Genomic DNA, 19,213 nt, shown 5'->3' on the forward strand with positions numbered 1-19,213 from the left:
ACGTATCATGGGATACACAATTTTCACGCGAAAGGCTACTAGTACTTGCTGTGTTTGTTTAGACGTTAAGTATGTTGAACATGAAAGCTTCTTCTCAGTGAATTGCGTTCAACGTGCATTGGAATGTGAGAAGTTAAACTAAACAGACACTCTAGCTTCATGTTATTATTGAATGAGAAATGTATCTCCAAACACACATGTATTAAATGCATGTTTGGAAGGGCTTTATAAACGCACATCCTTCAATTTCCATGTCAAAATCTTAACATCCATGCATAAGCCAATACTGATTGCTTCTAAAAATTCATGTTACGTCAAGTTCAAAACTATTAAGAAATACTCAAGTCTCACATCAATTGTCTTAATCCTTGAAGTGCACAACTTATATATCTGTTGGACAACTTCACTTATTGTAAATTAATTTTAAAATAAATCTAATAAAAATTATTTCTAAACATATATGTATTAAAATACAGATGATGTGCAATTCAAAAAAGGACTTTACCTCGTATTTATACTCTAACAGTAAAATAAATACTTGCTGTAAATTTTGTAACAAGAACACATCACGTTAAACACAGCTACAACAATTTACACATAATAATCTATATAATTAGAAATGATACGTGAGGGAAAAAAATCTGGAAAGAGGATGTTATGTGGCACACTAATGTAGTGGTAGTAGCACGTGTCTTGTACATTGTACAAGAGGTCGTGTAATTTTTGATATAGTAGTGGCTGCCAGATTGAGACGTTTCTTAATTCTTATAGCCACCACACGCTGGTTGAAGAGGGAAGACTACACTTTTCTTTTGTGGAAAACTGTGCAGGTTCAACTAGAATCACTCATTTTACCTTATAGCTCTGACATATAATCCAGAGACAGATAATATAGATTGAGTTATGAAAGTTGTCCATCCTTTGCATATACATCACTCTAGATTCATGCACATTTTGTTACTTATGTAGCTGTACGCGCAAGATTTACAGCTTGTTTGATTTGGACACAAACCATCACATATGGTAAAAAAGTACAAATATCAATGTGAATTTGGCTTCTCAATATAGCTACAATTTACAAAAGGAAATAAAATTCCCTTTTGCTGGACTTCCAAGGGCATAACATTTAGGAATGCTAATGGGACTCTTTCTTTTACACTGGCTGTTAAAATTTATTGAAATCTCCTATTCCAGTGAATTCTACTTTTAAATTAAGAGTAAAAATATCATAAATGAAAAATGAGACTCACTCATTACTAATACACTTTTTAATATATTTGCCTTTACACATTTTTTTTATTTAAAATTTATTCAAATTAAACAATTTTGAGCAAAAGACTTATTAAATGAGAAACAAAATTACATAATTTTATGTTTTTAATAAACTTTAACTAATAATAAAAGAAATATTTTAAAAAAATATATTACTAACATATTTCTTTTGATATAACGGAAGAACATCAAAATGCACATGATTCTGCCTTCATAAGTGGCAAGATCTTAGAAGTTGCACATTGCAGGTGAAAAACAAAAGTTTGAGACATCAATCATGAACTAAATTCATTTACATTTAAAAAAAAAATTAAAATAATCATTTTTTTGTTTTTTATATTTAATATTTTCAATAAATAATATTAAGTAAAATAATAATTTGTCTTTAAAGTAAGAAAAGATAATTTACTTACACATAATTATTATAAGCAATAAAAATGAAGAAATTCCATGCCAAGCAAGCAATTTATCCTTGACACGAAAATTGAAATGGCGCTGAGGCTGACTACTGTTGTTTCAAGTGTTGGTCATTCGGGGAAACCCAGGTTTAGGTTCAGAATCAGAAGTGTTGCTGCCACAGTTAGAAACATGGCCTTCAGTGCAACCTCCAAGGTAATTGATTCCCATCTCCACGTGTGGGCTTCACCTCAAGAGGTAACAGAAAACATACTCCACTTCTTCACCTTTATCTATTTGTATATTATTAACGTTAATAAATATTATTACCACTGTTTGTTTTTATTTTATGTAGTATTAATAAACAATACTTTATAGTAATCACAGAAGTTCTTACATATTTGTTAACCATTAAATTTACTTTTAATTAATTCATCAAAGCTAAAACCTATTCTGCATAATCCTATGCAGAGACTTGTGTGCAAAATAATGATTTTGCACTTTTGTTATCTTTTTATTAGGTTGTTCATATAGTAAATATTATTATTTTTTGTTGGAAATGAAGGCTGGCAGATTCCCTTATTCTCTTGGACAAGAACCTACTTTACCAGGAAATGCCGAGTTTTTGCTCCAGGTATGCATTTAGTTTACCATCTTTCTACCTATGATTATCCCCTTGGTCAGTAACTTAGCAATTGTGTATATACTTTTTGAATATTGTGTAAACAGTTTGTAGATGCCTTATATTCTTGTATTTCCTGCAAATCTTGAATAATTCATTTAGAATTTGATGCAGTTTCCCTATCTTCTTTTTCTCACAAATCCTAATGGCCTGAGGCTAATTACATGGAAACTGAATGTGATTGGATTTGTGTTTGTGTATATATCATTGATGCTGATGCTCACGTTTTCCAGTGTATGGAGGAGGCAGGAGTAGATGGTGCACTCATTGTGCAGCCAATTAATCATAAATTTGATCATAGTTATGTCACAAGGTATGTTCAACAATTTTTTTACACATTTGATGTAAGAGCTCAGTTATTCAGCACTTTTATGTTAAACAATACTGAAATGAGAGTTTGTATGGATGGAATATCTAGTGGCAATATGATCTCTGCATTTGAAGTGTTTTACAATGCTGGAATTGCTACGGAAGGAAGGGAATAGGGTACAGAGAGAAGGATAGGGAGAGGTTTTAACAATGCAATAATGGCAATGCTTGATAGATTGGACATTCTGTTACAAAAAGACCTTTATGTAAAAATAGAGAACTGCCCTTTTGTAATAGAAAAAAAGGAACAAAAGATCTCCAAAATTCTTGGAAAATTAAACTATATAAACTGTGGACTGTTAAATTACATAAACACAGAATGTAATGTTGGCACACTTAACTTTTTTGCAAATGTGAAGAAATGCTTGTTGTGTGTATCAAAGTTTTTGTTTCTTAATGTGCAGAACTTAACAAGACATGCCTATGTCTTAATGATCCATCAAAGATAAGGTTAACATGAACTTTCTGGGCTTTGATGACCACATTTTGATTCAAGCAGTGTTTCTGGTTTACTGGAAATGGGAAAAAGACTGCATTTTGTGTGGCATGGAGAGATAGTTTTATTCGTAGTAATTTTCTGAAAAGTAGTTTTAATAGGAAATACAGTGCCTGACACTGAAGGAATCTTAGGAAAGTCTAATCCCAAAGTCCTGACAATTAGAATTTCTTCTCATTAGATCTCCAAATACTGATCCTATATATCCAGAATAATGGCTTCATACTAGCCATCATTTCTATTCTATTTGCTTAATTGCTTGAAGAAAGGGGGCCTCCTTATTTATTTGTGCTTGCGTGTTTGCACATACATGTGCATATTAAGGAGTCTTCCTCCTTAGTAAATTATATTTTTCTCCCTTCTGAGGTTTTTTTTGTAATCTCAGATTTTTCAGATGCAGGTGAATAACAACCGTATTTGAGAATGTGATATATGCTTAACTATATGCTTCATCTGATTGGAGAAAATTGGAGGAAATTATTGAAAGGGATCCTATAATGAATAATAACCCTGGAAATTTGGTTTTTGACTGAGCCCAATGACATTGTATGGCTATGGTTCATGTAGCCAACCATACCTAGTGAGATAAGACTATTGTTGTTGTGATTAGCTTTATTTGATTTATTAGTTGCTATCTTAATATTTGTTGGACTGTGAGTTGGATGGCCGTATATTAGAGGAGAAACTTTCACCTGAACTTAATTTGGAGTTCTTTTAATTTTTTTTAGTGTTATTATATTATATTACTCATGTCAATTTGTTCATTGGACAGCGTTTTGAATAAATACCCAACGAAATTTGTTGGTTGTTGCCTTGCTAATCCAGCAGATGATGGAAGTGGGCTTAGGCAGTTTGAAGATCTTGTTTTGAAGGTTTAATGGATTATTTTTTTTTATCAAGATAGATTATTTTATTAGAAATCAATTGATTTTTCCTTTTTATCTGTGTTAGGACGGTTATCGTGCTGTTCGATTCAACCCATATTTGTGGCCACCTGGAGAAAAGGTAGGCATCCCCTTTTCTTTCTCACATGTCTGTCTTGTCTGTTCATGATTTAGGGTGAAGAGATACAATCGAGTCATTCTCTTTTGCCCTTACTCTTCTATATCACTGTGTTTAGTGAAGAAGGTAGTAATTAATAAAGAAGCCTTCCTTCTCTCAAACGTGTATTGAATATTCAGTGGTGAATGTATCCAACAGCCAGTATTATATACTAGGAGGAAAGTTTATAGGACTGACTTAATTGTTGGGCTGAGAGATTGGAACTTGTTATTTTAATTTCTTGTGGTTAAGGGCAGATGGAAGGATATCAAGCAAGGGAAGATCCTTATGTTTTCAGCTGACCTTTTAAAGTAAATCATAATTATATTATTGACAAGTCTATGAATGATTAAAACAGGATATCCTAAATAAAGGCTATAAATATGTTTGGCAAGAAACACTAAATTTGAATAACACTGGATTTCAGCAAAATTTGTTAGAAGGTCTGTTTCTTTCTATTTTATTCTTGCAGATGACAAATAAAGTTGGGAAGGAAATTTTCCAAAGGGCTGGAGAACTCAATGTGCCAGTGGGCTTCATGTGTATGAAGGTGCTTTAACTTCATTTCCTTTTATTGTGTATATAGAAGAACTATCTTGTAAAGTTTCTTCCCCTCCCAGAAAGACAATTTTAGTTTGCTATGACATTCCTACTTGTGGCTTATGTATTGCTACCCTTCTATGCAGTTGTTGGCACACTTTTTTATATCAAGTTGACAAAATTAAGAATGACTGAGTTGAATAATTTCAGGGGCTTGATCTGCATATTTCTGAAATTGAGCAATTGTGCACAGAATTCCCATCAACAGTTGTATTGCTTGATCACTTGGGCTTTTGCAAACCACCAATGTAAGCCATATCTTATGTAAAACAATGGTCTTAGAGGCCCAGATATGTTCCCTTATATGAATATTGTGTTGCAGAAATGATGAGGAAGGTCTTGTCTTTTCTCAACTTTTAAATCTGTCTAGATTCCCACAAGTAAGTGTTTGATTCTTTCCTCATGACAAAACTTCAAGAAAGCAAAGCATGCATAATATTTTCATTTATTGCATTTTCGCTATACTGCTGAAGTCCTTGAGAGAAGCACAAATTTGTAACTGTTGTAGTCTTGTAGATGCTTATTCTTTTTTTGCTAATACCAGACATCAACGGAAGTATTATCTTGTTAATTAAATGAGTAAAATGATAAAAGATGTGAATTCACAAAAATATTAAATCTATGATATTGATATAATTATCTAGATTCCTTTAACTTTCCGAAGTCCTTTATAAAAAATAACTGTTAGTCTTTGTTTCCTAAATTATTGAAACCTCCAGGATGTGGTACTAAATTTCAATTTTTTGACAGGTACATGTGAAATTTAGTGCCCTTTTCAGAGTGTCAAGAGCACAGTTTCCTTATCTAGATTTGTCTCCTCTCTTTTCCCAAGTTGTCTCTCACTTTGGTGCTAACCGTGTAATGTGGGGCAGGTAACTTCCAATCATACATGTGTTCAGCTAATTTTTTTTTGGAAGGCCAACCAAAATTTGATAAATATGATGTGTTCAGCTAAAATAGAACTCAACTTTGTGAGTAAACAGTAGAATAGGGAAAGGGGTAAGAGAATCTTATCCATAAACAACCAAATTAACTTTTTCTTTTTCCTTTTCCCACCATGCTGCTACAGCGATTTTCCATTTGTTGTTGCTGAATGTGGTTACAAAGGAGCCAAAGAAGCAGTGCATCTTATTGCCAGTGAGATCTCTTTGCCTTTATCAGATTTAGAGTGGATCATGGGGAGGACAGCTACACAACTCTTCCAAAACCAATTGACTCCAGTCAATAGTTGAGAGTGGGGATGCTGTTTGAGTTGTATAAAAAGTTTTTAGCTGTTATAGTGGAAATTAGATGTTGAATACTTGAATATAAATTTACAATTCTGACAGCATTGAAGACGTATTTTAGTTGTCTGACTGAGCTCTTCTTGTTTTTGGTAACGCTGTGACATAAAAGAACATCTTTACAACTTTTTTCTTTTTAAAAAAGATCTTAGTGAAAAGTAAACAAAAATGAATAAGAATGTGGAGTAGAATCATAATACACGATGTAAATATTGTTGTCTTCTCTTGAATTAGAGGTTAATTTGGTTCTTTTGTGCGAAATAAATCATTTGTTGCTGATAATTTAAGAGTATCTTACAGACTCCTCTGATTTCTTGAGATTGCACACATTCCATTTTTTTTTTTTTTGTTTATAGAAGCCTCCTTTATAAAGTACACATTATGAGTGGTATATACAAGGAAATGTTAGCCTGATGTTTTTCAAAAAAATTAAGGAATGTGAGTGTAGCCTGTAGAGGTAGAAAAATGAAGGATGTCAAGAGAAATTTGACAAAACCTCACGAAATGAGTGTAATTTACACATAATTTAATTGTTGGAGACAATTTCTCTTGCTCCCGTTCAACTGTGTACAACTTTACTACAATTAATATTTTACCCGAGCTTTGGCATATCCAAAGGGGTACCTAATAGTTGAATATTAATGTTGTACATCGAGACAATTATAAATCTATTATTTTCACATAAAATAAATTAAGATGATTTTCTTCGGGAGAGATATAAGATTAGTTCTGTGATTAAAAAAAGGTGAAAATATAAGAGAAAGAGAGAAATCATGGGTTGGAAACATCCTAACTGATATTTCTAATAAAACGAATAAACTAACATTTATCGATATAAAAAAAATGATTTTCTTTCAAACACCGTACCACGTGCAAAATATGTAAAAAAAATTGAAGTATAGTGGGGACTCTCCTTTTAGTTTGTTTTCATTACACATTGAATCACAAGCGGGGCTCCTCCTGTTACAGTTGTCAGTTAGAACTTAGAATCTCCAAAGTCAGGTTCCCATCTCCATGTCTCCCACATTAGCCTCTGTTATTGTTTATTCCAAACCTCACTATAGAGTATAGATTATAGACACCACTTTGTAATTACAAAAATTCTTAACTATTAAATTTACTCTAATTCATAAAAACTTTTGCTAATCCTATCCAGAAGTTTCTATGCAAATTGCAAAAATAATGATTTTGTACTGTGTTCATGACACTTTTCGTAAGATTGTCCTTATAGCAAGTATTATCCCCTTTTGTTAGAACTTATAGAATGAAGACTGGTGAACATAATATCTTTTATTTTAGAAAAAAAATTATAATTTTTTTTATCTATTGTAGAATAGCATCTTTCTATTGTCTTTTTTACTAAATGAGAAATACAAGATGCCCGCTGCATAATATTGACCGTGATATAGATCAAAGATAATGTAAAAAAGTAAAGTGACAACAAAATGGAAAATGAAATAATAATAATAAAACCACCCTAGCTAGGAGAAGGGGGCACATCCTCGAAAGGTAATGGGATTTATCATTTATCCTGTGAAGGTAAGGGAGAAGTGAGTGTTCCTTAGTATCCAAGAAAACAGTATTCTATTTTATACATGACACCACAAAACCTCCTTAAGAAATATGTAAAACATGCATATCACAAGAATTGTATTTTTAAACTGTTTTACACAAGGATGTTTGAGGCAGCAAAAAAACTGCATTATCATCCCTGACATGACAATGGGGGTGATTCCAAGCTCCATAACAGTTCCGTGGTTGGAAGCAAGGAAAACGAAGAGAGAGATGACAGTGTATATCACATTCTCTCTAAATGCCACTTTCCTGTCAGCAGTCTCAACTTCTGGAACAAAGGGGAGAAACGGTCTAACTAAGTCAAGCAGCCTGAATCCACCTCCCATCTTGCATGCCATCCAAACTACAACAACACAAGTTTAGCACGCACATTGTATTAACCTTTAAGATATTTGATTTTTTGTTTGATAAATTTATAGAAACTTTATGGTTAAATAAGATTTTATTTTAAGTTTAAAATATTTCAATCTTAATCTTTCATATTAATCTAATAGTTGAGATTAATTATTCTCATATGATATGTCCTATATATATATTACCAAGATAGCTTATTTTTTCAGAATACTATTGAAGTTCTGTGTTTGTTTGTGTTATGATGGTTATCGTGCTGTTCGATTCAACCCAGAATTGTGACCATCTGTCTATACGTGGTATAAGTTGAAGAGATACAAATAAGCCAATCTCTTTTTCCCCTTACTCTTCTATATCACTTTGATTAGTCAATAATCACTTTGATTAATCAATAGGGTAGTAGTTAATAAGAAATCCATTCTTCTCCAAGGTATGCATTAAGATTGAAGTAAATACGTTTTTTTCATTTTCAGGGAAAGATTTGCCCTGCTTTTTAAATAGGGGGCATCATATGTTTCACCATTAATGTACAACTTTTACATTGTATTGGATCAAAATTAAGGTTTCGGACAAAATACAATGGCATCATTTCATCTTAGTTGAAAAAAGCTTTTATTGTTGAAGTTTTTTATTGAATCAATTTTTGCTTGCTAAATTATATTTGAAATGATCTCATGCAGATGACAAATGAAATTGGGAAGGCAATTTTCCTTGTAAATGTAAAAGAACTATCTTTTAGAGCTTCCCACCCCATGAATACAACCTTAGGTTGTCAGAATATTTCTACTTGTGGCCTATTGTATTATTTCTATCCTTCTAATAGTTGAGGGACATTTTTTTTTGTTATTTTAATGGAATTAAGAATTACTGAGTTGAATGATTGCAGGGGCTTGGTCCATATATTTCTGAAATAGTCCAGTTGTGCACAGAATTTCCATCAACAGTTGTATTGCTAGATCACTTGGCCTTCTGCAAACCACCATCGTAAGCTTTATTGTAAACATTGTTTTAAAGGTAAAGAAATGTGCCCTTCTGCCATTATATGAATTATTGTATTGCAGAAATGAAGAGGAAGGTCTTGTCTTTTCTCAGTTTTTGAATCTATCTAGATTCCCACAAGTGCCTGATTCTTTCCTCCTAAGAGGAGCATGCTTAAATGTTTTTATTAGTAAATGCTTCAGCTTGAGGAATACTAAATTTCGAATTTTTGACAGGTATTTGTGAAATTTAGTGGCCTTTTCAGGTTGTCAAGAGGGCAGTTTTCTCATCTGGATTTGTCTCCTCTCTTGTCCCAAGTTGTCTCTAGCTTTGGTGCTAACCGTCTTATGTGGGGCACGTAAGTTCCCATCATATATGTTTTCAACTAAAATTGAACAGTTTTGTGAGGAAACAGCAGAATGTTTAGAAAGGGTGAGAGAACTTTATTCAAAACAATCATATTAACTTTCTTGAATCATGTTGTGGCAGTGATTTTCCATATGTTGTTCCTGAATGTGGCTACAATGAAGCCAATGAAGCATTGCATCTTCTTGCCGACCAGATCTCTTTGCCTTCGACTGATTTAGAGTGGATGATGGGAAGAACGGTTACACAACTCTTCCCAAATCAATGAATGAACTGCTGCTAGTCTGCTACTGCTGATCAAGGTTCTAATTGAGAGTGGGAATGATGTCTCTCAGATTGAGTCTAATAAAACACTTTCAGATGTTGTATACTTGTATTACAGAAATGATATGTTGAATGTAAGCATGTACAATTCGTGTCAGCAATGATGACAGAGTATATTTGTCCTGCTGTAGAGTTCACTGGGGGCTTCTTCATGACATAGATGTGCGTTAAATAGAGGGCAAAACAATATCTTGTGATGACAACATGTCATTTGACTGAGTTACATTCTTCTGCATAGTCAAATCAAAGGAATGGAAAAGCCTTGAATTGTATCGTAAATTTTGATTTCTATCCGTATAGAAGAAAGATTCATAACTAACAAGAGGCAATGCAGTTTCCAAAATCATGAGAAAATTGTATGGCATTAGGCAAAAATGAATTACAATGATCACAAAGAACACCAACTTCAAAGACAAAGCTAGTTACAAGGGAAGAAAAGAGGGGCCAAAATCACACAAAGATGGAGTAATCCTTTTGAGTATTGCACAAGTCAGATGAAGCCATTCTTAGGATGATTTTGCTTTTTTTTGGAACCATCCTTTCTGTTTTTCTTCCTCCTCAACCTCTCACAAGCCAAGGCTCTCTCAAGCTGCTCCACCCTTTGTGTGAGAGAGGTAAGAAGTGTAGTCTGCATCTCATTCCTCTGAAACAGTTGTGCCATCATCTCCATCATCTTCTGGTTGTCCTCCACCATCTTCTCCAACAAGTCCTTCTTCCCATCTCCTTCCTCTCTTTCACAATCCCCCTCCTCCTCTTTCACCAAACAATTCTCCCCAACAAATCCCCTTCCTCCCTCACTATCCTCCTCTTCCACGTCTTCATTATTCAAAGCTTCAATTTCCTCACCTTCTTCTTGCTCCTCACATTTAATTTCACCCTCCTTTTCCACAACAAAACTTGTTCCCAACCCTATGTTTTCTTCTTCCATGCACATATCCTTCTCCTTTTCTACCTCCCCATTCCTCAAAGTTTCTATTCCATTACCTTCCTCTTCCTTCACCAAATAATTCTCTTCTCCCACACACTCATCAGAATTAGGGACTGCCATTTGATCCAGCATTTCTTGAAGGGCAATAGCTTTGTTGATGAGAGACTTTCTGCACTCTCTGAGGCCAGAGTAGTGCAACACACTAACAGAATCCAACTTGAGAAGCAAGTTCATGATGGTCTCGCTCACCCTCACCCTCTCCCTTTGTTCCCTCTTCAATTTCATCACTTCCACCCTTACCTCGCTCTCAATCCGCTCCAACTCCACCCTCATGGCAGCGATTTTCCTCAAGGTGCTCCTCACGAGAAATCCTCTCAGCACCCTCTGGATCTTTGTGGCGGAATCAGAATTCGTTCTGGTGCGCTCAGAGCCCACGAAGTGAACAGGAATGGAAACCACCTTAGAGGGTGCTTTGCGATAACAAGGGTCAGCCATGACCCCCAAGGGAGTTGTTCTGTACAAAGGGGTGTTCTTCATCTGCATCATTCGGATCGTGTCACTTTCGAGAGTTTTAAGGTTATTGTTTTTGTTTGCGAAGAATAAGGTAACAGACGAGGAGATTTATAATAGAAGACAAGGAAAGAATGAAAGTTCGAGAAGTATCAGGAGAGCTGGAGTTATGCTCTCTTTCTAGATAACTGTCGATATTTCTTGTATGTTCTCGTGGATTTTGTTTCTAGATATTCTCTTATACCACGTCATCATTTTTTTATATTTTTTTTAATTAAAATCAATGCACGCCACTTTTGTTAGGTGGATGAGTTCCATGATGATTCTACTAAACATACATGAAAGTTCTAGATGTATGAAATTCCATTTATGACCTCTTAGTTAGATAACACATGACATGTTGAAAGTACATTAGTAAATCGGGCTTTATAAGTTGTTATTGGACTTGCTTCAGTAAACTGATTGGGCTTTGCTAGGTGCACCAGACATTGCTTGGGCACCCAGCATTGAAACAAAATTTTAAAAACACCTTTAAGTGTTTTTTGTTTTATGGATTACATGATTAATATAATTCATATGTAATCCATATGAATCACATGGATTAACTCATGCAGATTACATAATCCATATAAATTATATGGATTACGTAATTTATATGACTCGTACAAAATACGTAATTCGTAAGTATTTTTTTAAAAAAAATTAATAAATTAATTTTTTTAATAGTAAATATTTTTTATTTATAAAATAATATATAAATTAAATATTTCGTATGAATTATATCAAAATTAATTATCATAAAATTTATTATTTAAATTTACATGCACATTAAATATACATTAGAAATTTTAGTGTTATATATAATAATATTTTTTTATAATATAATTAAGTTATTAGCTCAATTGGTTAGTTGTATAAAAGAAATGAGTTGATTCTAGCTAGACAATGATTGTGATATTGAGAATGAAAGGTTTCTTTTTTCACTTCTCTGTTTAAAGAGAATCACATGGAGTTGATACAAGGTGTATGCATGGTTGAAGTTATAAAAATTTGCACAATTTTGTTGTTTGTTTCTAGATGAAGTCTAGTGTGCGTAAACAAAAAAATAATAATTAGAGGACTATTGTAGGAGTGCACACACTTGATCAAATTAAAAGAAAAAAAAAATTCTCTCAATGCAAATTAAAAAAAAAATTCTGTCTACATTTAGTCGTCATCTCAAGCGTGACAACCATTATGGTTTCCTTCGCACATTAAACCCGATGACGAATAATTCCTCTATGAACGCCCTAAATGCCGAGGTCACATTCCAGATCTGCGTTTCTTACTTTTGTTTCAGATCTAAACATGGTGATGTGTTGCAAATATGAGCTTGTTTTTTTCTTTTTCGAATTTGAGGTTAGTGATGCGTTCTATTTGTGACTTGAGTGCGGCGACGATGAAATCCTTCACAAACGCGCAAATGTTGAAGTTGCATTTCAGATCTAAGGTTATGTTTTGTGGCTACTAAAAATGTGTGTCTGAGAGAAATAATCAGATATGAGGTAAAGAAAACAACAAGAACCTCCATCAGATTTGAAAATGAGTTGACCAAATCTCCTTTGAAAATTTGCCAATGGATTCTTCATTTAATTTCGAGCATTTTGACATATTATGGGCCTCGAACGGACATTCCTATAAAAAATTACACCCGTTTAAAGTTAAAAAAAAAATTCCGTATAAAAACATTTTGTCAATACAAATGGTGGGACCCGCTACGTGTCAAACTCGTCAACTCCATTGCCGAGTCCCCCACAAACCTCCTAAAAAAGTTTCAAAGCAACTCCTTTTAAGAATAAGTTTCAAATCAGACTCTTTTAGAAATAAGTTTCTAAAAGGAGCCTTGGTCAATTTGTAGGAAGGAGTGATTGTAGACTGTGAAGGAAAAAGTTTTGATACCAAAGAAAAAATGAAAATACTTTTTTTTTAATTTTATATGATATAGGAAATTTCACTGTAGTTCGTATTTATATCAATTGTTAATTTTAATCCCAATATATCTAACAGATAAAAAAAAAATCTTTTGTACGATGCGTAATGAGTTTAAGTTAAGCACCATAGCCTTCGCCTTGTTTCTAATCTCTAACCAAAGAATCACAGGGAGTTGATACAAGTTGTATGCATTGTTCAAGTTATAAAATTTTGCACAATTTTATCGTTTGTTTCTAATATCTATCCAAATTAAAAGTAAATAGCTTGAATTTATATGATTAAAAAAACAATAGAGTCATAGAGTAAATCAACTTATTAAGTATAAGTGTGTTCAAATTAAAATTGAATCATTTATTTAATTTTTGATAAAAATAATTATTGATCAAATTTAATTTACTTTTGAATTGAATTTCAAATTATCAAAATCTTTTTTTCCTAATTTACTGAAAGGTTAAACACAAAAAAAATTAAGAGTCTTCGAATATAAGAATATGATCCAAATGATTTGGCCGTCACTAAAGAAATACACGGTATAAACAGGACTTGACAAAAGTTGTAAAATTGAAATAAGTGCTTGTTTAGTTTAGTGTTGGCAAAATTATTTTTGAATTCATAAATAATTTGAAATACATTTTTATATATTTTGATTTTATATTAAAAAAATTCAGAATTAATTTTAAATTAAAACAATTTTAATGAAGGATCCAAAATTTTATATTAAATTTTACTTTTAAATTAGTTTTATTTAAAATCAATTTTGTGGATGCTAATTCAAATATACACTCGTCCCTAGCAGGAGGAAGTGGGTATGTAATGTAATTAAGGAGACATCATCACATAACAGGTGTATATTGAAGTATGAGTACTTTTCTTTTACTACACTGCCATGGCCGCTGCCAGCCTGGTGTCCCTTTGGGTCCTCTTCTCCGGCGTTGCTTTGTTTCCTGGAAGTTGCTCGCCGCAGCATCATAACATTCGTAAGTTTCTCTTATAGTTAGTTTCTTTCATTGGATTTTGATGTTTAATAAACAAGTGGTGGTTCTATTCTGTGTTACAGTTAAACTTAAAATGATCTCCCCCTTCACTCATAACCTTTCAACCTCCAAAATCATTGACTCCCATCTCCATATCTGGGCTTCTCCTCAAGAGGTTCTGTATCATACTAACTACCCTCTATTTATTGTTTATTCCAAACCTCAATGCTTTACTATAATTACTAAAATTCTTATACTAATTTACTCTAATTCATCAAAACTTTTCTGCCTACGGATATTCATCTGCTAACTAACTTTTAAGATTGGAAATGTAGGCTTCGGAATTCCCTTATGCTCCCGGACAAGAGCCCCCTGTACCAGGAAATCTTCATTTTTTGCTCCAGGTATATTATAGTATCTATCTATCAACCTATGTTTACCTTCGGATTAGTATATGTGTTGAATCCCCCACGGCACCCACATTAATATTGCATATTTGTTTAAATGTAGACACCTTATTCTTGTATTTCCTGCAAATCTTGACCGATTCGTATATATAGAATTGATACTGCCTGCATATCTGCTGTTTTCATACAAGTCTTAATTAATGGCTGCTTGAAATTAATTGCATAGAAGCTTATTTTTGTTTGTGTTTATATCATTGATGCTGATACTCTTTTTTCTTTCCATAGAATATGGAGGAGGCAGGAGTAGATGGCGTTCTCATTGTGCAGCCAATATTTCATAAATTTGATCATAGTTATGTCACAAGGTTTGTTTCACATTTTGCCCCAGTTTATGCAAGAAATACTGAAATGGCAGTTGGTGTCTATGGAAGATGTAGTGGTAATATATGATCTCAGCATTTGACCTGTTTTCCATGCTGGACTTGCTAGGGATAAGAGAATAAGGTACAGATTGAACTGAAGGATCGAGAGAGATTTTGTAAATGCAAAATGCTAGTTATGATTGGACGACCTTTATGTAAAAGTGGAAAACTATCGCTTTTGTACTTGTAAAAAAGGTCTCCCAAATTGTCAGAAAAATAAATTATAAACCATAGATAAGGTGAAATTTACATAAACACAGAATCCAACTGTTTAAAAAGCCTGATCTGTCAACTATATCTATTCACTCTTATATGGAGTTCTGTCTACAGTTTCTGTACCAAAGGAAATTAGAGGTTCATATAAAGTCTCAATTTATTGTATGATATTTCATATGTCAATTTGTTCATTGGACAGTGCTTTGAAGAAATACCCGACCAAATTTGTTGGTTGTTGCCTTGCTAATCCAACTGATGATGGAAGTGGACTGAAGCAGTTTGAAGATCTTGTCTTAAAGGTTTAATGGATAATTTCTTTTTATCAAGATAGATTATTTTCTTTTTGGAATGCAATTGGAGTTTTGTGTTTGCTTGTGTTAGGATGGTTATCGTGCTGTTCGATTCAACCCAGAATTGTGGCCAGCTGGGGAAAAGGTAGGCAACCCTATTTCTTTTTCACAGTATCTATGTAGTGTCTATTCACCATGTAAGCTAAAGAGATACACTTGAACCATTTTCTATTCCTCCTTAGTTTTCTATATTGAGTAAACCACGGTTTTTATTTCTGAAAGTGTATAGCCCTAAAACTTAGGAATATTCAAATAAATGTCTGAAATTTCCAATTGTTTCATCTAAGTCCCTAAGCTTAACTATTTACTTACATTTAATTCTAAACATATGCTAATATTATCATTTAAGTTATACATTTTTTTAATTTTGGACTGATGTGATTGACGAATTACACCTTCAAATATTTATTTGGAATTTTCTTAGTTTCAGGGGGAACTAATGTGATATCACTATATACTGTCAGAGACAAAAATAAAATAAAATTGGTTAAACAAGAAAGTGTCATATCATTGTAGAGTTAAGTAAATACAGTTTTCACTTTGAGTAAAAGATTTGAACTGCTTTTTTAATAGGTGGCTTTGTATGTTTCACTAATAGTTATTAGTGCACAACTACATTATATTGAACCAAAATTGTGGTTTCGGACAGAATACAACGGCATCATTTCATCAATGTAACCTACATCACCTAGTGACCAAAAATGCTTGTTTTGTTTTAGTTGTTTATCAAATCAAAGTATTTTTTCTGGGTAATATCTGAAAATGATCTCATTGCAGATGACAAATAAAGTTGGGAAGGCAATTTTCCAAAGGGCTGGAGAACTGAATGTACCAGTGGGATTCTTGTGCATGAAGGTATTTTTTTTTATTTGCTTGTATATATAAAAGAACTATCTTGTAAAGTTTCTTCTCCTCCCAATAGAACCTTAGGTTGTCAAAATATTTCTATGTGCCGCCTATGGTATTGCTACCCTTCTACACAGTAAGGGGCATATTTTTTTATGCATGAAGTTAATGAAAAAAAGAATTACTGAGTCGAGTGATTTCAGGGGATTGGTCTATATATGTCTGAGATTGAGCAGTTGTGCACAGAATTTCCATCAACAGTTGTATTGATTGATCACTTGGGCTTCATCAAACCACCATTGTAAGCTATATTATATCATTGTTTCAAAGGTAAAGAAATGCACCTTTATATGAGCATTGTATTGCAGGAATGAAGAAGAAGGTCTTGTCTTTTCTCAGCTTTTGAATCTATCTAGATTCCCAAAAGTAAGTGCTGGATTCTTTCCTTGTGACAAGAACATCAAGGAAACAAAGCATACCTAATTGTTTTACTAGTTACGTTTTTGCTTTATTGCTGAAGACCTTGACAGAAACACAAATTTATAACTGATGTAGATGCTTATTCTGTCTTCATTCTCATGTCAATTTAAATGAGTAAAGTAGTAAAAGGTTTCAATCAACTATAGATTATATCCTATATATGGATACGATTCTTTGAATCCATTTAGCTTTTTGATATGTTCTATCAAAATAATTGTCAGTCTTTTTGTCCCCGTAATTAGTGAAGTCTCCAACATGAGGAATGGAATACTAAAGTATTGAATTTTTGACAGGTATATGTGAAATTTAGTTCTCTTTTTCAAGTGTCAAGAGAGAAGTTTCCTTATCTGGATTTGGCTCCTCTTTTGTCCCAAGTTGTCGCTAGCTTTGGTGCTAACCGTGTTATGTGGGGCAGGTAACTTCCTATCATATATGTTTTCAAATAAAATGGGAAAAGAGGGTGAGACAACTTTATTTATAACAATCATATTAACTTCCTTGAATCATGCTGTGGAAGTGATTTTCCATATGCTGCTGCTGAATGTGGCTACAAAGAAGCCAAAGAAGCAGTGCTTCTTATTGCCAACCAGATCTCTTTGCCTCCGTCTGATTTAGAGTGGATCATGGGGAGAACTGTTGCACAACTCTTCCCAAACCAATGGACTGATGCTAAGCAAGGTTTTCATAGAGAGCGGGAGTGATGTCTCTCAGATTGAGTCTTATAAAGCACTTTCACATGTTGTATTCTTAAATTATATGTTGAATGTAACATGTAAAATTGTCTCTGCACTGATGACATTTGTTCTTGTCTTTGGTAAATTCGTACACCAATATTTTTGTTGGTTGCCCTGCTGTTCTAGGTGAATAACCAGCATTGAATAAGCATTTGACTTTGTTACATTCTTCTACATATAATTTGTCGAAGTAGTTGGAGTGTAGAAGGAATGGAAATTATAAAAGCATCAAATTGTATCATAAAATCGGATTTCTATTCATATAGAGGAAATAATCATAACTAATAAGAGGCAAAATTCGTAAAAGCAATTCACTTCATTGGATAGCATCACATTGATTAATCACAAATAAAAACCGACATCAACATCAAAACTAGTTTCAAGAAAAGAAAAGAAAAATCAAAATCACAAAGATGGAGGATCCTTTTGAGTATGGCAAAAGTCAGATGAAGCCATTTTTAGGATTATTTCGTTTAATTTTGGCATCAGCCTTTCTCTTTTTCTTCCTCCTCAACTTCTCACAAGCCAAGGCTCTCTCAAGCTGTTCCACCCTTTGCGAGAGAGAGGTGAGAAGTGTAGTCTGCATCTCATTCCTCTGAAACAGTTGTGTCATCATCTCCACCATCTTCTGATTGTCCTCCACCATCTTCTCCAACAAGTCCTTCTTCTTCCCATCTCCTTCCGCTCTTTCATAATCCCCTCCTTCCTCTTTCATCAAACAATTCTCCGCAACCGAACTTGTTCCCACACCCTCTTTGTCTTCCACCTCCTCATTCCTCAAAGCTTCAATTTCTTCACCTTCCTCTTGCTCCTCCTCGCATTCAATTTCTCCCTCCTTTTCTACAACCAAACTTTTTCCCAACCCAATACTTTCTTCTTCCATGCAACCACTCTCCTCCTTTTGCCGTTCTACCTCCCCACTCCTCAAAGTTTCTATTCCATTATCTTCCTCTTCCTTCACCAAACAATTATCTTCTCTAACCCATTTCACCTTTCCCTCCTCCTCCTCCATTTCTATCTCCCCATTCTTCAAAGTTTCCATTCCACTGCCTTCCCCTTCCCCTTCCTCTTCCTCTTCCTCCACCAAACAATTCTTTGCTTCCACACACTCACTTTCCTTCTCTTCCATCTCATCAGAATGAGTGACAGCCATTTGATCTAGCATTTCTTGAAGGGCAATAGCTTTGTTGATGAGAGACTTTCTGCACTCTCTGAGGCCAGAGTAGTGCAACACCCTAACAGAATCCAACTTGAGAAGCAAGTTCATGATGGTCTCGCTTACCCTCACCCTCTCCCTTTGTTCCCTCTTCAATTTCATCACTTCCACACTTATCTCGCTCTCAATCCGCTCCAACTCCACCCTCATGGCAGTGATTTTCCTCAAGGTGTTCCTCACCAGAAATCCTCTCAGCACCCTCTGGATCTCTGTGGCAGAATCAGAATTTGTTCTGGTGCGCTCTGACCCCACGAAGTGAACAGGGATGGAAACCACCTTAGAGGGTGCTTTGCGAAAACAAGGCTCAGCCATACCCCCCCAAGGAGTTGTTCTGTACAAAGGGGTGTTCTTCATCTGCATCATTCGGATCGTGTCACTTTCAAGAATTTTAAGGTTTTTGTTTTTGTTTGCGAAGAATAAGGTAAC

At 33.9% G+C, this 19,213-nt stretch overlaps 5 protein-coding genes across 6 annotated transcripts; 3 read left to right on the top strand and 2 right to left on the bottom strand.

Annotated features, from left to right (window-relative positions):
- Positions 1 to 1,716: 1,716 nt before the first annotated feature.
- LOC114394860 lies at positions 1,717 to 6,283 on the top strand. 2 transcript variants are annotated; one of them, XM_028356530.1, is made up of 10 exons: positions 1,717 to 1,884; positions 2,234 to 2,302; positions 2,584 to 2,663; positions 3,988 to 4,087; positions 4,167 to 4,220; positions 4,729 to 4,806; positions 5,007 to 5,104; positions 5,179 to 5,236; positions 5,607 to 5,728; positions 5,926 to 6,283. In XM_028356530.1, the coding sequence occupies exons 1-10, from the start codon at positions 1,723 to 1,725 to the stop codon at positions 6,086 to 6,088; spliced, it is 984 nt and encodes a 327-aa protein (XP_028212331.1). In that variant the 5' UTR covers positions 1,717 to 1,722; the 3' UTR covers positions 6,089 to 6,283. The 2 variants fall into 2 exon arrangements, with proteins under 2 accessions (XP_028212331.1, XP_028212330.1); XM_028356529.1 differs by having other exon boundaries at positions 1,718 to 1,926.
- Positions 6,284 to 7,651: 1,368 nt separating this feature from the next.
- LOC114397443 lies at positions 7,652 to 9,677 on the top strand. The gene is made up of 5 exons (XM_028359478.1): positions 7,652 to 7,678; positions 8,952 to 9,049; positions 9,127 to 9,184; positions 9,280 to 9,401; positions 9,533 to 9,677. The coding sequence occupies exons 1-5, from the start codon at positions 7,652 to 7,654 to the stop codon at positions 9,675 to 9,677; spliced, it is 450 nt and encodes a 149-aa protein (XP_028215279.1).
- A 546-nt stretch (positions 9,678 to 10,223) lies between these two features.
- On the bottom strand, positions 10,224 to 11,204 carry LOC114397444. Its single transcript, XM_028359479.1, has one exon. The coding sequence runs from the start codon at positions 11,202 to 11,204 to the stop codon at positions 10,224 to 10,226; it is 981 nt and encodes a 326-aa protein (XP_028215280.1).
- Positions 11,205 to 13,975: 2,771 nt separating this feature from the next.
- LOC114394538 (4-sulfomuconolactone hydrolase-like) lies at positions 13,976 to 17,745 on the top strand. The gene is made up of 11 exons (XM_028356148.1): positions 13,976 to 14,119; positions 14,200 to 14,291; positions 14,452 to 14,520; positions 14,809 to 14,888; positions 15,361 to 15,460; positions 15,543 to 15,596; positions 16,289 to 16,366; positions 16,561 to 16,658; positions 16,726 to 16,783; positions 17,131 to 17,252; positions 17,355 to 17,745. Exons 1-11 carry the CDS (start codon positions 14,029 to 14,031, stop codon positions 17,536 to 17,538), a joined length of 1,026 nt encoding a protein of 341 aa, XP_028211949.1. The 5' UTR covers positions 13,976 to 14,028; the 3' UTR covers positions 17,539 to 17,745.
- A 108-nt stretch (positions 17,746 to 17,853) lies between these two features.
- LOC114394537 (DNA ligase 1-like) lies at positions 17,854 to 19,213 on the bottom strand. The gene has a single exon (XM_028356147.1). The coding sequence runs from the start codon at positions 19,148 to 19,150 to the stop codon at positions 18,014 to 18,016; it is 1,137 nt and encodes a 378-aa protein (XP_028211948.1). The 5' UTR covers positions 19,151 to 19,213; the 3' UTR covers positions 17,854 to 18,013.

This window comes from Glycine soja, chromosome 18 (assembly GCF_004193775.1).
Source record: "Glycine soja cultivar W05 chromosome 18, ASM419377v2, whole genome shotgun sequence".
In the NCBI taxonomy this organism is placed as follows: Eukaryota; Viridiplantae; Streptophyta; class Magnoliopsida; order Fabales; family Fabaceae; genus Glycine; species Glycine soja.